Consider the following 14,762-nt stretch of genomic DNA (forward strand, 5'->3'; position numbering starts at 1 on the left):
CAGAAATCTAATGCAACCATTGGATCAGCTTGTTCTTGCTTCAACATAAAGTAGCCATAGATTAAAATACTAGTCTCAAGCCAAGATTTTCTTTTTAGGGTCGAAAAGCGGTAGTGTAACGCGTAAAGCGGTAGTGTTAGCACATATGTAAATGTGTTGTATTCGAAATATAACCCTCGTCCAGGATTATATATAGAGTATAGGGTAGGTCATTAATGAAGGTTGAATGATCAAGAATAATAATGTCCTGAAAAATAAAGCTTAAAATTTGGAGTTGACAAGATTTTTACTGATCCGGCCCGCCTAGGAGCAGAAAGTCCGGATTTGGCCCCGGAGACAAATTGAGTTTGACATCCCTGGTGCAGAGAAGTTTCACTCACTCTCATTCTAGGTTGTGCCAGAGAAGGCTGAGCAGCAACTTCACTTCACAAAACACAACATGGAACAGAAGCTGCTGGTTTGTTTCCACAGAGCCAAAGTGGAGAGCCCACATATGACAGCAGACAGGAGAACCTTACAGAAAGTTGTCAATACAGCCCATAAAATCACTGACTACTCTCTTCTCAGTCTGGAAGACATTGCTGGCTTGTGCTAACCCAGAAGAGCCAACAGTCTCTTCCCCTGAGTAATCACCGACCTCAACACGCACACAAGACTGTGAAAAAACATCTCGCCTACGTATAGAAAAATGTCATATTTCATTACCTCGTTCATATTTTTACACATCGTTGCTGGTCATGTAATTGCACTATATTCTATTGTACTTACAACTCAAATCAGCCTACAAGCGCTACATTGTAAATATTGCCTTTCTATCCTAATATTGCTTTTATTTCATTGTTTGAAATCTCTCATCACATTTATCCTGGAGTGCCACATCTGTTGTAAACAGTGTACACTACGTTGTTATAGCCGGCAATAAAGACAATTCTATTCTATTTTTGCCATGTAAAAGGCTACATGATAGGCTTACAGACCATACACATTTTAAAGTAATTTGTGTTATATTATAGAACAAGGGGATTATTACAACATGAATAGGGTTTGGCATATTATAGCCGGCAGTGGGAAGACATATGGGTCAGAATAAAACAAAACATTGGCTGTGTTTTGCTTTTACTTACAGTAAAAGTGAAAATTGTATCCCATACATTTGTAGAATTTTGTACAATAAACAATCATTTCAACACATTTCTAATACAACCAGTGAGGAAACTAAGACATAGTATAATTGATATGTTTTAACCTTTTGTTACTTTCTTCTTTTTGGTAACTGACGTTAGAATAGGTTTTATTTGAGGCTTTTTCTTTATCAGCTTTGTCTTGAGTCCCGCCGTTTTCATTGGGTTGACTTTAGGTTTGTTGGCTTTTACATGAGCAGGTGAAACAGCAACACTTTGCTTTCTGTCCGATTTGGAGCTTTTTTCTGGACAGGACTTGAAGTGCACCAGGTCCCTGACCTTCCGTCCTTTTAGATCAGGAGGGAAGCCGCAAGTAGCAGTCACCTCCAGACTCACTTTATCCATCCATCTGGTGCAGATACAAAGAAGGGCAATCACTAAACATTTTTTCAGTTTTTAATAGATAAAAATACATTTATCTGATGATGTTGCTCAAAGAAACCAAAATACAAAATTCAGTAGTGTGAGAAGCTGTTTAGAAAAAACTAGCACAGAGGGAACATGCAACATTACATCAGTGAGGCTGCCCATTGGATGGTTCCTTAATTTCTGAATGGATCTTCCAAAATGAATTACAATTCCATTAGTCTGTGGAAATCATGTACTGACCTGCGCAGTGGCAGTAATGTACAGTCACACAGCAGAGGATTATCTTGAAGGTCAACCACCTCGAGGCCAGTAAGAGAGCCCAAGTCAGGAAGCACCTTTAACTGGTTTCCTCTCACAGTCAAAGCCTTCAGTCTTGGACCGAGTCCTGCCAGAGCGTCTTTAGACATCTACATGTTAGAAAGCAATGCTTAAAGTCCTTATCATGAAGCAAGTGTCAAATTTAATTGACAATCAGACCTACAATGGATGCCTTGCCCACTAAGTTGGCCTTGCATACAGTGGTATGTAACCATCACTTCTATCATTTACAAAACTATATTGAATCAAATTGAATTCAACTGCCTTTATTGTCATTGATATCAACGTTGTGAAACATTGTATGCAACGAGATTAGACATGGCACTCCTGGAAAAACCTGTGATCAAGATTCTGAAGAGAACATGTGACGAAAACTTGAAAGAGAAAAATGTGATAAAAGACTGTCAGGATAAATAGGCAACGTATTTACAAAGTAGTGCTTAGAGACCAACCTAAGTTATAATAGTGGAGGTAGAGCGCGCCTCTTGGGATCAAGAGATCGCAGTTCAAATCCCGACTCCTCCGTGTTACATGTCGAAGTGTCCTTGAGTAAGACACTGAACCCCTAATGCCCCCAATAAGCAGGTTAGCGCCTTACATGGCTGCACGGCCGCTATTGGGAAATGTGAAGCACACTGTAAAGCGCTTTGGGAAGTCTTGACTTGAAAAGCGCTATATAAATGCAGATCATTTCATTTCATTTAAAAAAAAAGTGCATCCTTGTGGTGTTACAAAATACTATAAATTCTATAAATACTATAGATTAGAATTGTGTGTGAGTGCTTAAATTGTTAGTATTTGCACATCCTTCCTGTGTATTCTCTACTGAACACTTTGTCATAGTATGAATTTTCATGTTATCAATGGTGTTTTTTCTGATTTAATAAATATATCAAAACAATACAATACCCACTATGTAAAATTAGATTAGCTAGCTATGTCTAGTTATACGTTATTAAAAGACATTCCATATATAGGATTCTTTCACGATGTACACCCAAAACAGTGTCTGTTAGCGTGACTGTAGTTAAGACTGTGCCCCGTGTATACTGGAACGAACCTTTCAACAATTCAATATTGTCCCAGTAAATAATTGCTCGACTCGTTTTTGTCTCTGAGCCAGATGTACTCATAAAAAGAGCCAAAAGCGGGCAATAGGTTCCAGACCCCTGGTTTACAGGAACATCTGCAACCAGTATGGCAGAGAAGTACCCAATCCTGGTGGACTATACCACAGAACAACAGGGCCTAGATCTTGTGGAACCTCAGCTTTCAGACTGACAGGCAGCCCCTTGCTAGCCAATCGGACATAGTTGTGGTGGACAAAGACCAGAAGAGGGAGCTGATAATAATTGTGGTGATCCCAGGTGACACCAACATCAGGAATAAGGAACACAAGAAACTTGAAAAGTAGTGAGAGAAGGGTTGAAAGAGAAGCTGGAACAGATGTGAAAGATCAAGGCCAGCTAGTCCCCGTGATAGTGAGGGCACTTAGGGGAGTATCCCCAAAACTGGAAGAGTAGCTCCAACAGATCCCAAGTACAACATCTGAGGCCTCAGTCTAGAGGAGCACAATTCAAGGAACAGCTAAGGTACTGCGCAGAACCCTCAAGCTCCCAGGCCTCTGGTAAAAGACTAGAGTCTGAGGATGACACAGACACTACCTCACCAGGGGTACGGAGGACATTTTTTTAAAATCTAAAATGGTTATTTATATCTTTTATGTCGACCTATTTTGGAATTTAGTTGCTGTTAAATATTACTGCACTGTTTATCATTGCATTATTGATACAATGCACTTACAATTTAAGCAATCTCAAAACACTACCTTGTAAATATTTTTGTATATTCATCCCAGCATTCGTTTTATCTTATTTTTCTCTTTTAAGTTTTTATTACGTGTTTATCATGGAGTGCAATGTCTAATTTTGTTGTAAACAATGCTCACTACATTGCTATCAATGGCAATAAAGACCATTCTAATATTTATGAAGGAACAAGACATTTCATTCTTTTTAAATAATACCTTCTCAGTCCTCATCTTGTCCATGTACAGCCACTTCAGACTCTGTGATATGGGCCGGAACGCATTTGGTCCCACAGAGAGAATCCGATTTTGGGACAAGTTCAGTTCTTCCAGATGGATGGCTTTGGATATAGCGTTACTTGGAACATTTGTCAGCCTGTTTGAATCCAGGTGAAGTTTACCGAGAAAGGCGGAGGCAAAAGCGTCCTTGGCAATGGTGCGTATGGTGTTATTGGTCAAGTAAAGCTCCCTGAGTCTTGGAGTTACTGAGGAGAGTAGGCCCGTAGGTTCCAGTTTTGAAATGGCATTGCGTTCCAGGTGCAATGCAAACAGATTTGGTAAGCGTTGGAGAGCTGTAGAGGAAAATAATACATTTAAGCTTATGTGTGTCATGTGTCAATGTCAAATAGTATGCAGTATTTCAAGTCCACCGACCTGAACCAGGAAATTGTGCCAAACGGTTCCCCTCCAAGTAAAGATAACTGACCTTAGGGGCTGCGGTGAAAGTTTCCGGCCCCAAGTATGTGAGGTCATTGTCAGAAAGATACAAATAAAATAAGTTTTTCATTCCTCGAAATGCACCCCCTTCGATTTCATGAATTTTGCAAGATTCTAGGTGAAGTGAAATAATTTGGTATGTGGCTGGAAAACTGTTGGAGGGAAGGTTGTGGAAGTGGTTGCCGCGAAGGTCCAGTAGTTGAGTTTTGGCGGGGAAGCCTCGCGGGACTTTGGTGTGACCTCGATTCTCACATGTGGCATGCTGAGCTTCAATCTAAGAGGGATTGGAATAGACAGAAGAAATAATTTATCTACCAGGGTACCCTAAACCATGGGTTGAACTAGCCCCAAGAATTATAGCATTTTCAAAACTCAAAAATTCCTGTTGATAAGGGAAAGGATAGGCGTAAATATTGAGCAAAATGCAATATAAAAAAATAAAAGGGTAAAACAAAAATGTAAACAACGCAGCTTCTGAAATACTCCACTGCCTTGAGATTTGCTTCTGAGTGCTGCTCACCCCTTACCCACCTCCCGCTCCTCTTTCTCTCGACTACTGTCACTCGTGGCATAGATTCGGTGTATTACGTTGAGAGTATGCTATCCAGCGGTTATGTTGAAATGTTGGTTTTACTAGCCAATAAAACGACTTTGTTACAATCAACATATATTAGTCCCCATTTTAGTGGCATTGAATCAAATGTAACAATGATCAGCCTTGCGTAATTGTTGCGTATTTGTAAGTTATGTGTGGTCATCCTCAATTTTCAGGTGAGTCTATTACACATACACCTACAGAGAAACAAAATATGAACAGTAGCTGTAGTTGAAAACATCCCATCCAGAATAACATTTAAGATCTATTCGGTTTTCTGGTGTGAATCAGGACTTGCTTAAGGGGACTCTTGTATTCAGTCCTAATTTTGTCAATTTTTGTTGTCTGCCCAAGTTGTAAAAACTAGCAGTGCATTATGGTATTGAATTCGAGTCAGCTGTAGGTGCAAAATGTCTTTTAGAGCATTACGCTGGCTCCATACCTGGCTTTATTTGACAAACTACCATATTTTCCGCACTATAAGGCACACCGGATTATAAGGCGCAATCCTCCAAAATAATCTTTTGTCATATGTTTTTCATATACTGGACTGTCTCAGAAAATTAGAATATTGTGATAAAGTTCTTTATTTTCTGTAATGCAATTAAAAAAACAAAAATGTCATACATTCTGGATTCATTACACATCAACTGAACTATTTCAAGCCTTTTATGATTTGAATATTGCTGATTTTGGCTTACAGCTGAAAAAAACTCAAAAATCCTATCTCAAAATATTAGAATACTTCCTCAGACCAAGTCAAAAAAGAATTTTATAACAGCAAAACTAAATCAAACATTTGAAAATGTCCATTGATGCACTCAGTACTTGGTTGGGAATCCTTTTGCACGGATTACTGCATCAATCCGGCGTGGCATGGAGGCAATCAGCCTGTGGCATTGCTGAGGTGTTATTGATGCCCAGGATGCTTCGATAGCGGCCTTCAGCTCATTTGCATTTGTAGGTCTGGTGTCTTTCATCTTCTTCTTAACTATACCCCACAAATTCTCGATGGGGTTCGGGTCAGGGGAATTAGCAGGCCAATCAAGGACAGTGATGCCATGGTCAGTGCACCAGTTACTGGTGGTTTTGGCACTGTGGGCAGGTGCCAGATCATGCTGGAAAATGAAATCCTCATCTCCATAGAGCTTTTCAGCAGATGGAAGCATGTAGTGCTCTAAAATCTCTTGGTACACAGTTGCATTTACTCTGGACTTGATGAAACACAGTGGACCAACACCAGCAGCTGACATGGCTCCCCAAACCATTGCTGACTGTGGGAACTTCACACTGGATTTCAAGCAATTTGGATTTTGCTCCTATCCAGCCTTTCTCCAGACTCTGGCGCCTTGACTTCCAAATGAAATGCAAAACTTGCTTTCGTCTGAAAAGAGGACTTTGGACCACTCTGCAACTGTCCAGTGCTTCTTCTCCATTGCCCAAGTCAGACGCTTCTTCCGTTGTCTTGAGTTCAGAAGTAGCCCATTTCCCGGACATGTCTGTGAACTGTGGCTTTTGATACCTGGACGACAGCTTCAGCCCACTGTCTTTGAAGCTCCCCCAAATTCTGGAAGCGGCTCTTCTTCATAATTTTGTTAAGGCTGCGGTCATCTCTCTTGGTTGTGCAGCGTTTCCGGCCACATTTTTCCCTTCCAACAGACTTTTTGTGGATATGCTTTGAAACTGCACTCTGTGAACAGCCTGCTCTTTGAGAAATTTCTTTTTGTGTCTTACCCTCCTGATGGAGGGTATCAATGATGGTCCTCTGGACAGCAGTCAGATCAGCAGTCTTCCCCATACTTGTGATTTAGTTTACTGAACCAAGCTGAGTGTTTTTAAGGCTCAGGAAACCCTCGCAAGGTGTTTCGAGTTAATTAGATGATTCAGGTGATTAGTTGAATAGCCTACTTGTATACTTTTTCATGATATTCTAATATTTTGAGATAGGATTTTTGAGTTTTCTTAAGCTGTAAGCCAAATTCAGCAATATTCAAATAATAAAAGGCTTGAAATAGTTCAGTTGATGTGTAATGAATCCAGAATGTATGACATTTTTGTTTTTTAAATTGCATTACAGAAAATAAAGAACTTTATCACAATATTCTAATTTTCTGAGACAGTCCAGTATAAGATATACCGAATTATAAGGCACATGAAATTGAGACTAAGGTAAAACCTTCTGTGTGTACAGTGCCGCTACCTCAATCATCAATCTCTGATAGGTTAATCAGAATGTACTATGCAAATCAGTATTGTGGCGCCATGAGTAAAGATAGTGTTATGATGAGATCAGTTCTAATTCCTTTCTGTGTGTCATTTGTATTACTGGTGGTCTCATGTTCATGTGGCACCGCTTTCACCTCACTATTAGGGTTAAATTCCCATTGCATACAATGTTCAGTCCTAGATGTTTATTGATTTGAATTTGATCAATGATTGCTCAAATACAGTTTAACTGGAAAATCTTGTATGGAAAGCATACCAATTATATCTGTTTGGATTTAAAATCTTAACCGTCATAAAGCGCACCAGGTTATATTGCGCACTTTCAAATTTCTGGGAAATTGTGGGGTTTTTAGCTGTGCCTTTAAGTCTGGAAAATAGGGTAATATGGATTGGAATTGAAAAGCCCTCAATTGAACTTTAACTCACGTGACAGTCACAGTTAAGCGGACATTTGATGCTCTGTTTGGGTTTGCTTGTAGGTGGGCTGCTGACAGTACGAGTTATCGCTTCCTCCTCAAACTCGTCCTCCGGCGTTTCCCCCCGGCTGCGACAACGCATGTCCGTGGCCGCCACGGCTCGGAGTGGCTCCTCAGACAGATGAGGGGGCCCCACACAGGTTCCCAGCAGCTTGACACCATTGACACTTGCCCAGTTCTTAAGGGGCCTCATATAGCAGCTACAGTAGATGGGGTTGGCTTCAAGGGAGATAATGTTGTGAAACAATTAAATACTTATCAAGTTTAAAACAGTGACGTGCAGTCAGGGGAAGCAGGGGAGGCTGGAAATATAAATAAAAATGGTTGTATTTATTCAGGGTCAAAGATCTTTCTCATTTAACTACTCTGCAGTATTATCTCAATTTTAGCTGACCTCCAATGGCTCTCTGTCAGTTTGGGATGCGATTGTAAGGTTCTGTTGGTAACATACCAAATTTTATATGGACTTGCCCCCCTCATTTCTTTCTGTTTTATGTTCCTGCTTAGGGCCTCCACTCAGAAAATGCTGGTCTACTAGTGATTCGGGGAGCCAAGAAGTAATATGCAGGTTCAAGGGCGTTCTCTTGTAGGTTTCAGATCAGGAGGTGTTGTAATAGTGGTTTTTGAGACTTTTTGTGATTAAGGGCAGTGCAAATAAACATGACTTGCATTTTTGGGAATATTATTTTTTAAAATGGCTGAACTTTCACATTATATTATGAATATCATTACTACAATCAGTATGTAACATAATAATATTTCGCGTGTCTGCAGATGAATGGTGAGGCACACAACTCTCCTGCCTCATGGCAGAGGGCCACGGTGAGACCAAGAATTCATATTTGGTGCACATTTCAGCCCAAAACAATAGAATTAGTGACAGTATTAGCAAGCTAACAGCAAGTCAAGCCATCCAATATGTTTATATCGTATTGATGCCTTTATTCAAAATGAGCAGTACAACCCATTATACTGTGCTAAGCGTCTGCAGATAAAGACTTAGGCACTCAATTCTCTTGCCTTATGGCAGAGGGCGATGGTGAGACCAAGGATTCATTTTGGTGCACACTTCATCCCCAAACAATAGAATTAGTGACATTATTAACAAGCTTACAGCAACTCAAGCAATCATGTTATTCAAAAGGAGCAGCGCAGACTTAATTTATAAGTTGAGGTAAGACGAAAACGTTTTCTTCTATGCTACAGTTGATATATTGCTTTTTTTGCTCTGCCAATCAAACAATGAATAAGATGTAGGTACATTTATTTGCCTCATCAGGCACAAACCTCACCACATGTCACTGGTTTTAAATGTAAGAGTGCGGTCTACCCGTCAGGTTAAGGCTGGCGAGGTTCTTGGGACCTGTTAGAGGCTCCAGGTAACGCAGCTGGTTGTGACTCAGGTCCAAGTGGGAAAGCAGAGGTGCTTGTGACAAGGCCTGGTCTGATAAGTCTTGGATCGACATGTGGCTCAGGTTCAAGTGTGTAAGCCTTGTCATGGAGACGGACTCTTCGCCCAAGTAGATCATGCGGTTGTAGCTCATGTCCAGGTGTGTTACCTCCTTGAGTCTTAAATAGACAACAAAGTAAACAGATACGTCTTTAGTACCCTCTTTGAAGTGTTTAAGAAAAAAAGCAAGCAGTTCCGTGGCCTCACCAATTCTCCTGCCAAGTATTGTAACAAATAACGTAGGGTAAAATGGTCATAGCAAAACTAAAAACTCATACCTAGTCATAGCCTGGTTTGGAAAAAACTGCAGCTCATTGTGATCCAGCGAGAGCCGGGTGAGAGTGAATAAGCTGGCAAATGCTTCATGAGCCAGGTTGTTAATAGAGTTGTGGCTGAGACGAAGCCACTTAATATGTTGCAGGCCCTAGGAGAGAGAAGATGGGTGTGGGGCCATTGATTCAAACAAACACAGCGAGTTGAGAAACACACAAGGTTATCAATAAAATTGGTCGGTATTGAGAATTGTTGGGAGTAAAGGGTTCCTGGAATGCAATTACTATTCTCCAGAATGTCGTAGGTTTTTTTTTTATATTCATTTTATTTATTTAGTTTAGAATGGAATTTGTGGACGGGGTACGTTTACGTTTTAACCAACACTGGACAGCAGAGGTCCACCACAAGAATTTGCTTTTCAGAGGAAATCTCAAATGTAAAGGTATGTCAAATCAGTCTCGTAATCTGGAGGGCAGAACCCGGTACATTTATTTTCATTTTACCTTTAAGTTATCAATTTAGCAGTTCATTAATTTTGACAAGAATTCATAGTCCAAAGAAGAACATTTTAAACCAATACCAGCACACGTTGCTTGGTTCTGTTCATCGCGGGCGTAAGAAGACGGGTGTAGAGATGGAGTCAGTAGTTGGTTGTGGTTCTGTCCATCGCAGCAGCAGGTCAGTTTACTGTATTTTTACGACCGTAAGGCGCACATTAAAGTCTCAGATTTTCTTCACATTGCGGGGCGTGCCACATTATGCTGTGCGCCCTGTGTGTCATCTAAATTTGCGGACGTAGACCAGCTCAGTGACCTTAGGTTTGGGTCCCTGGCCCGATACTGGGAGGTCACATGTTCGAGCTTTAGCTGAATCATAGACTTACAACAGTTTTGGGTCTAATTCGATGTTTTTGTGGGATCCTTCACATTTCCAACTAAATGTGGCGAGTATCCGAGCTCCTGTTACTTCTGTGCATCTCCTATGTGAACGCGACAAGTGACCCGCTTGTACGGAGTCGGACACGTGGTGTTACACACAATGAGTCCGTTGTTTGTGGAAATACTCATGGATACTAGCGCCGTAGCGTATCTAGCAATTAGAAAGTTTTTGTTATCATATTAGTGCTTTCGTTTCATGAAACTGTCATTTTTCCATTTGGATCAGGACCATGGTGGCACAGAAACCTCCAGCAGATTCTAATGAAACAAATGTACACACTTGTGCTGACGTGTCTGCCGGGACAGTTGTTCGAGCTTTTGCAAAAGCCGGCGTCATTTCCGCATGACCGCAGGAGGCGCCCTAACCCTAACCCTTGCCCGTCGGGCCAAAAACGTCATTATGTTCGGGTCGGCCCTCTCACTAGTTGACGTTTTTTTTCATCACCTGTCATTGTTCCTCTTTGTCCCTCTACCTCTCTTGTTAAGTGCTACGCGTCTTAATAACGTACTGCTGCTGTGGATCACAGTCCAGTCTTAAACCTGTCAATATGATGGATGGCCTCAAAATTTTCCTGTCAACTCTTGAAAGAAAATCGGTCAATGATGAAAAACTTTTGGTCAATGCTGACACAAAATATAAAAGATGTAAATGCTAAACCAGTCTTGTTTAACTTACAATATTTTACACAATACGTGGCCCCGGTGTGTTGCCCATTTTCTAATATAGTAAAGAAAACTATGCCTAAAATTTGGAAATGCAAATAACGCTAAGTTGTCATGGACTGTTTAATTCCACCAAACAAAGACTGCAGTCGACAATTTTGGTTTCTTTCACCCCCAAATGGCTCCACCTACCTGGAAGGCCATGTTGGGGATGTACACCAGCTGGTTGTGGGTGAGAGCCAACATGTTTAGAGAGCCAAGCTGCAAGAAAGCACCAGGTTGGATTTCCTCAACATGGTTATGGTCCAGATGAAGTTCCTTCAAGGACGAAAGCCCATCAAATGACTCCTACAGAGACCAATGTTGGGGGAAATTGTTTGAAAAAGCACTTATGTAAGCATTACTTTGATCTTCTTGCCTGGTAAAGGATGTCAATTTTGTTGTAGGCCAGGTTTAGGGAAACCACGCGACCCAGCATGCGGAAAGCTCCTTCCTTCACTTTGACGATATTGCTTCGCTGTAGGTTGAGGTGAGTGAGGTAAGGTGTGTGCACAAATCCTCCCCTCGGGAGAACACGCAGGTTATTATTCCTCAGGTCCAATTTGACGGTGATCTGTGTGGAACATTTATAGAAACGAACATTGTTTTTATTTGTTTTAATGTCCCACGTAAAACGGTAAAGGGGACTAAAATGGGCACCTCGGCTTTGAGTTAGACACCTCCAAATCGCAACATTTGACAACATTTAAACTGTGATTACATGTTTATAGAACACGTGCAGTGAGGTTTATGTCTGGTGAGGCACAGTCAGATTTACAAATGAATAAACTAACATTTTATTCATTATTTGGTTGGCAGACCAAGAAACCAATTAAAAACATGTTTTATTGTCTTACCCTTACTTGTAAAGTCTATGCACTGCTCATTTTGTATAAAAGCATCAATAAATAAGTAATCTTCCATTACAAAAAAAGTCCACCCAACGATAAAAAGAATCACTGGATGGCTTGACTTGCTGTTAGTTTCCTAATACTATTTTGGGGGGCTGATCCTTGGTCTCTCTCTCACCCTCTGCAATGAGGCAAGATAATTGCGTGCCTCCCTGTGCATCTGCTCAGCACAGTTATACAATAAATATGTAGGGCAATTAGTGGAAAGTGTTACTACGGGGTGCACTTTCACTGTCTATTGTTTTGGGGTTCTTTAAAGTTACACAAGTGGTTTCCTTTTGTCCTAATCAAGACCCCTTATTTTAACTACGTCTTGCTCTGGCGCCATTTTCACATGAAAGTTTCTTTTGGTTTCACAAGTAGGTAAAGTTGAACGTCTCAGGCACATTTTGACTGCGCTGGTTTGGCTACACACCACCATTGCTAGCCATTTGGGTGCCCTAAGCACAAATGCTTAAGGCAGTCTGACACTGACAGTGAAAGCACAACTCCTAGTGACGTTTTTCACTATCTCACCATCAACACTGTCATCCACTGAGTTTGAGGGCTTTGTTTACAAAATGTGATTACCGAACGTTTTGGTCTTTTTTTTGTTTTACGCACAGGTGGTCCCGTGAGTCTCACATCTAATAGGCCAGTGTGCCATACGAGCTGACAAAAAAAGAATTTGAACCAAGGAGAGTGCGCCCTTTAAAACAGTGCACCAAATGTGTGTGGAAATACCGTACAACAAGGAGCTTTTTTTATTTTAACATTGACTGCTGGCAAGCGACGCATGAGCTTCATCTCGCTTTTTTCTTTTCTCCGCTCCAGACTCTTATTGCCGCTTTGAGGCCATGTTCGCACAGGCCTTCACCAAATTGCAAATGAGGCAAAATCAAACATGCCACTAGGAGGGGAAGGGGGCACCATGAGACTGGAAATAGGCAGGGGAACAAGGAAGATTCACCCCTTTTCTCTAGGAATTTGGTTTATGCTGCTTTTGTATTGTTAAACCATCCATCCATTATCTGCACCACTTATCCTCAGTAGGGTCGCGGGGGTGCTGGAGCCCATCCCAGCCATCTTCGGGCAGTGGGCAGGGGACACCCTGAACTGGTTGCCAGCCAGTCAAGGGCACAGAGACAGACAATTCGGTCGCTCATTCACACCTAGAGACAATTTGGACCAGCCAATTAACCTGACATGCATGTTTTTGGAATGTGGGAGGAAACTGGAGTGCCCGAAGGAAACCCACGCAAGCACGGGGGAGAACATGCAAACTCCGCACAGGAAGGTTGGTAGCTGGATTTGAACCCATAACCTCAAAACGGCGCCGCCACTGCCCTTGTTGAACCATATTAGTGCATATTATCAAAACTTAACACTTTATACTATTTACTATGCATAAACACGACGCAGACTTTTCAAGTGTGCAGGTGGCCGGTGCAGCAAAAAAAAGGTCACACATACTTATTGTGAAGTAAAATGAGTAAGACATTTAATGCTCAATAAATATAGCTGTTAAAAAGTATTGTGGAAAAACATTAAAAATATCGTAGATGAGGAACAGCATCCTTTGCCTGCACGTCACTGCCATAGATCAGTATCCACCAAAGCTTCCTTGCCACAATAACCGCAATGTGCAGTAGTAGTGACGCGGTAATAACTTTCTCACCTCGTCAATTGTCGGTGGAACATCAGTGATGTTCTTACCAACACAAGTCACTGTCAGTTTGGTGGTATCACAGCTGCACACTCGGGGACACTTTCCCGCTTGCACATTTAATACAAGTGTCAGAGTCCCGAGGAAAATGGCAGCAAGGACGCGCATCTATGAGGGGATAACGTTTCAATGTTAATCGAGACAATTAAAAGGACAATGTAAATCAATTGAACACTAGATTTCACTATAGTGTGTAGTGTAATTAAAAACAAGTGGTATAAAGAACATGAATACACACTACAGGGATTCAAAGTGACCAAACTGACCATCTTCCATTTTTTGTCAAGCATTTAATCAGGATTTTGTTTTTTATGGGGGTATTCTTAGAAGCAAGATTGCGAGAATCATGTATTCTCCCTAGAGGTAAGCGTTATGATATGTAAAATAAATGAAAACTTCTTGACCTATACAAATGTAAAAGAATGCAAGTTTTTTTTAATGAAGCTGTTCTTAATACAGAATGTCCATTAAAGTAAGTTGCAATTTGCAAAAAAATATTTAAAATAGTTAACAGTATATTTCCTTCATATTCATTGACAAAAAAACAATATGGTTTCAAACCTCGCAACAGTTGAAAACAATCCAATAACATTGAAATAAAACTAATCCAAACAAGTTATCCTAAAACGCTATTTGAATCAACACAGGACACATCAGACACACATTTCTCCTATATTCTAAACTTGAGAGGCAGTCACTTGAATCAACTATCTTACCTTCATGCAGGTGACCGTTGTTGATCACAATTTGGAAAAGTAGAGTTAAAATTAAAATGAAAAAAAATGAAATAACCTTCGACGTTTCAAAATTTAATGTCCGGCCTGTTCACCCAGTCTGGTGTGAAACGGGAAACGAGCCTTCGGTAAATTCTTCTTCTTTTGACCCCTGATCCCTGCACCCCCATTGCAAATTAACACCTTGGTTGTACATTTTCTGCCCTGCAAGAGGTTAAATACTGAAAAGAAAAAATCGTTCATTAAAGATAGTGGGTCAAATGGGTTTGAAATCAAGTCTTAATCCTGACATTAAAAATATTTTGACATTAATTCTAGCTCATAAAGTACATGTAAAGGGGAAAAAAGTCATTGATAGAA

General features: G+C 40.7%; 1 protein-coding gene across 1 annotated transcript; it reads right to left on the minus strand.

Moving 5' to 3' along the window:
* Window positions 1–216: 216 nt before the first annotated feature.
* On the minus strand, window positions 217–14,666 carry chadla (chondroadherin-like a). Its single transcript, XM_088325231.1, has 10 exons — window positions 13,621–14,666; window positions 11,432–11,626; window positions 11,206–11,361; window positions 9,418–9,563; window positions 9,020–9,258; window positions 7,640–7,908; window positions 4,330–4,666; window positions 3,895–4,247; window positions 1,791–1,957; window positions 217–1,530 (listed from the first exon to the last, which is right to left on the minus strand). Exons 1-10 carry the CDS (start codon window positions 13,774–13,776, stop codon window positions 1,242–1,244), a joined length of 2,307 nt encoding a protein of 768 aa, XP_088181357.1. The 5' UTR covers window positions 13,777–14,666; the 3' UTR covers window positions 217–1,241.
* Between the last annotated feature and the right edge of the window lie 96 nt (window positions 14,667–14,762).

The sequence above is a fragment of the Urocampus carinirostris genome, chromosome 1, assembly GCF_059441175.1.
Source record: "Urocampus carinirostris isolate Australia breed hairy pipefish chromosome 1, RoL_Ucar_1.0, whole genome shotgun sequence".
Taxonomy (NCBI): Eukaryota; Metazoa; Chordata; class Actinopteri; order Syngnathiformes; family Syngnathidae; genus Urocampus; species Urocampus carinirostris.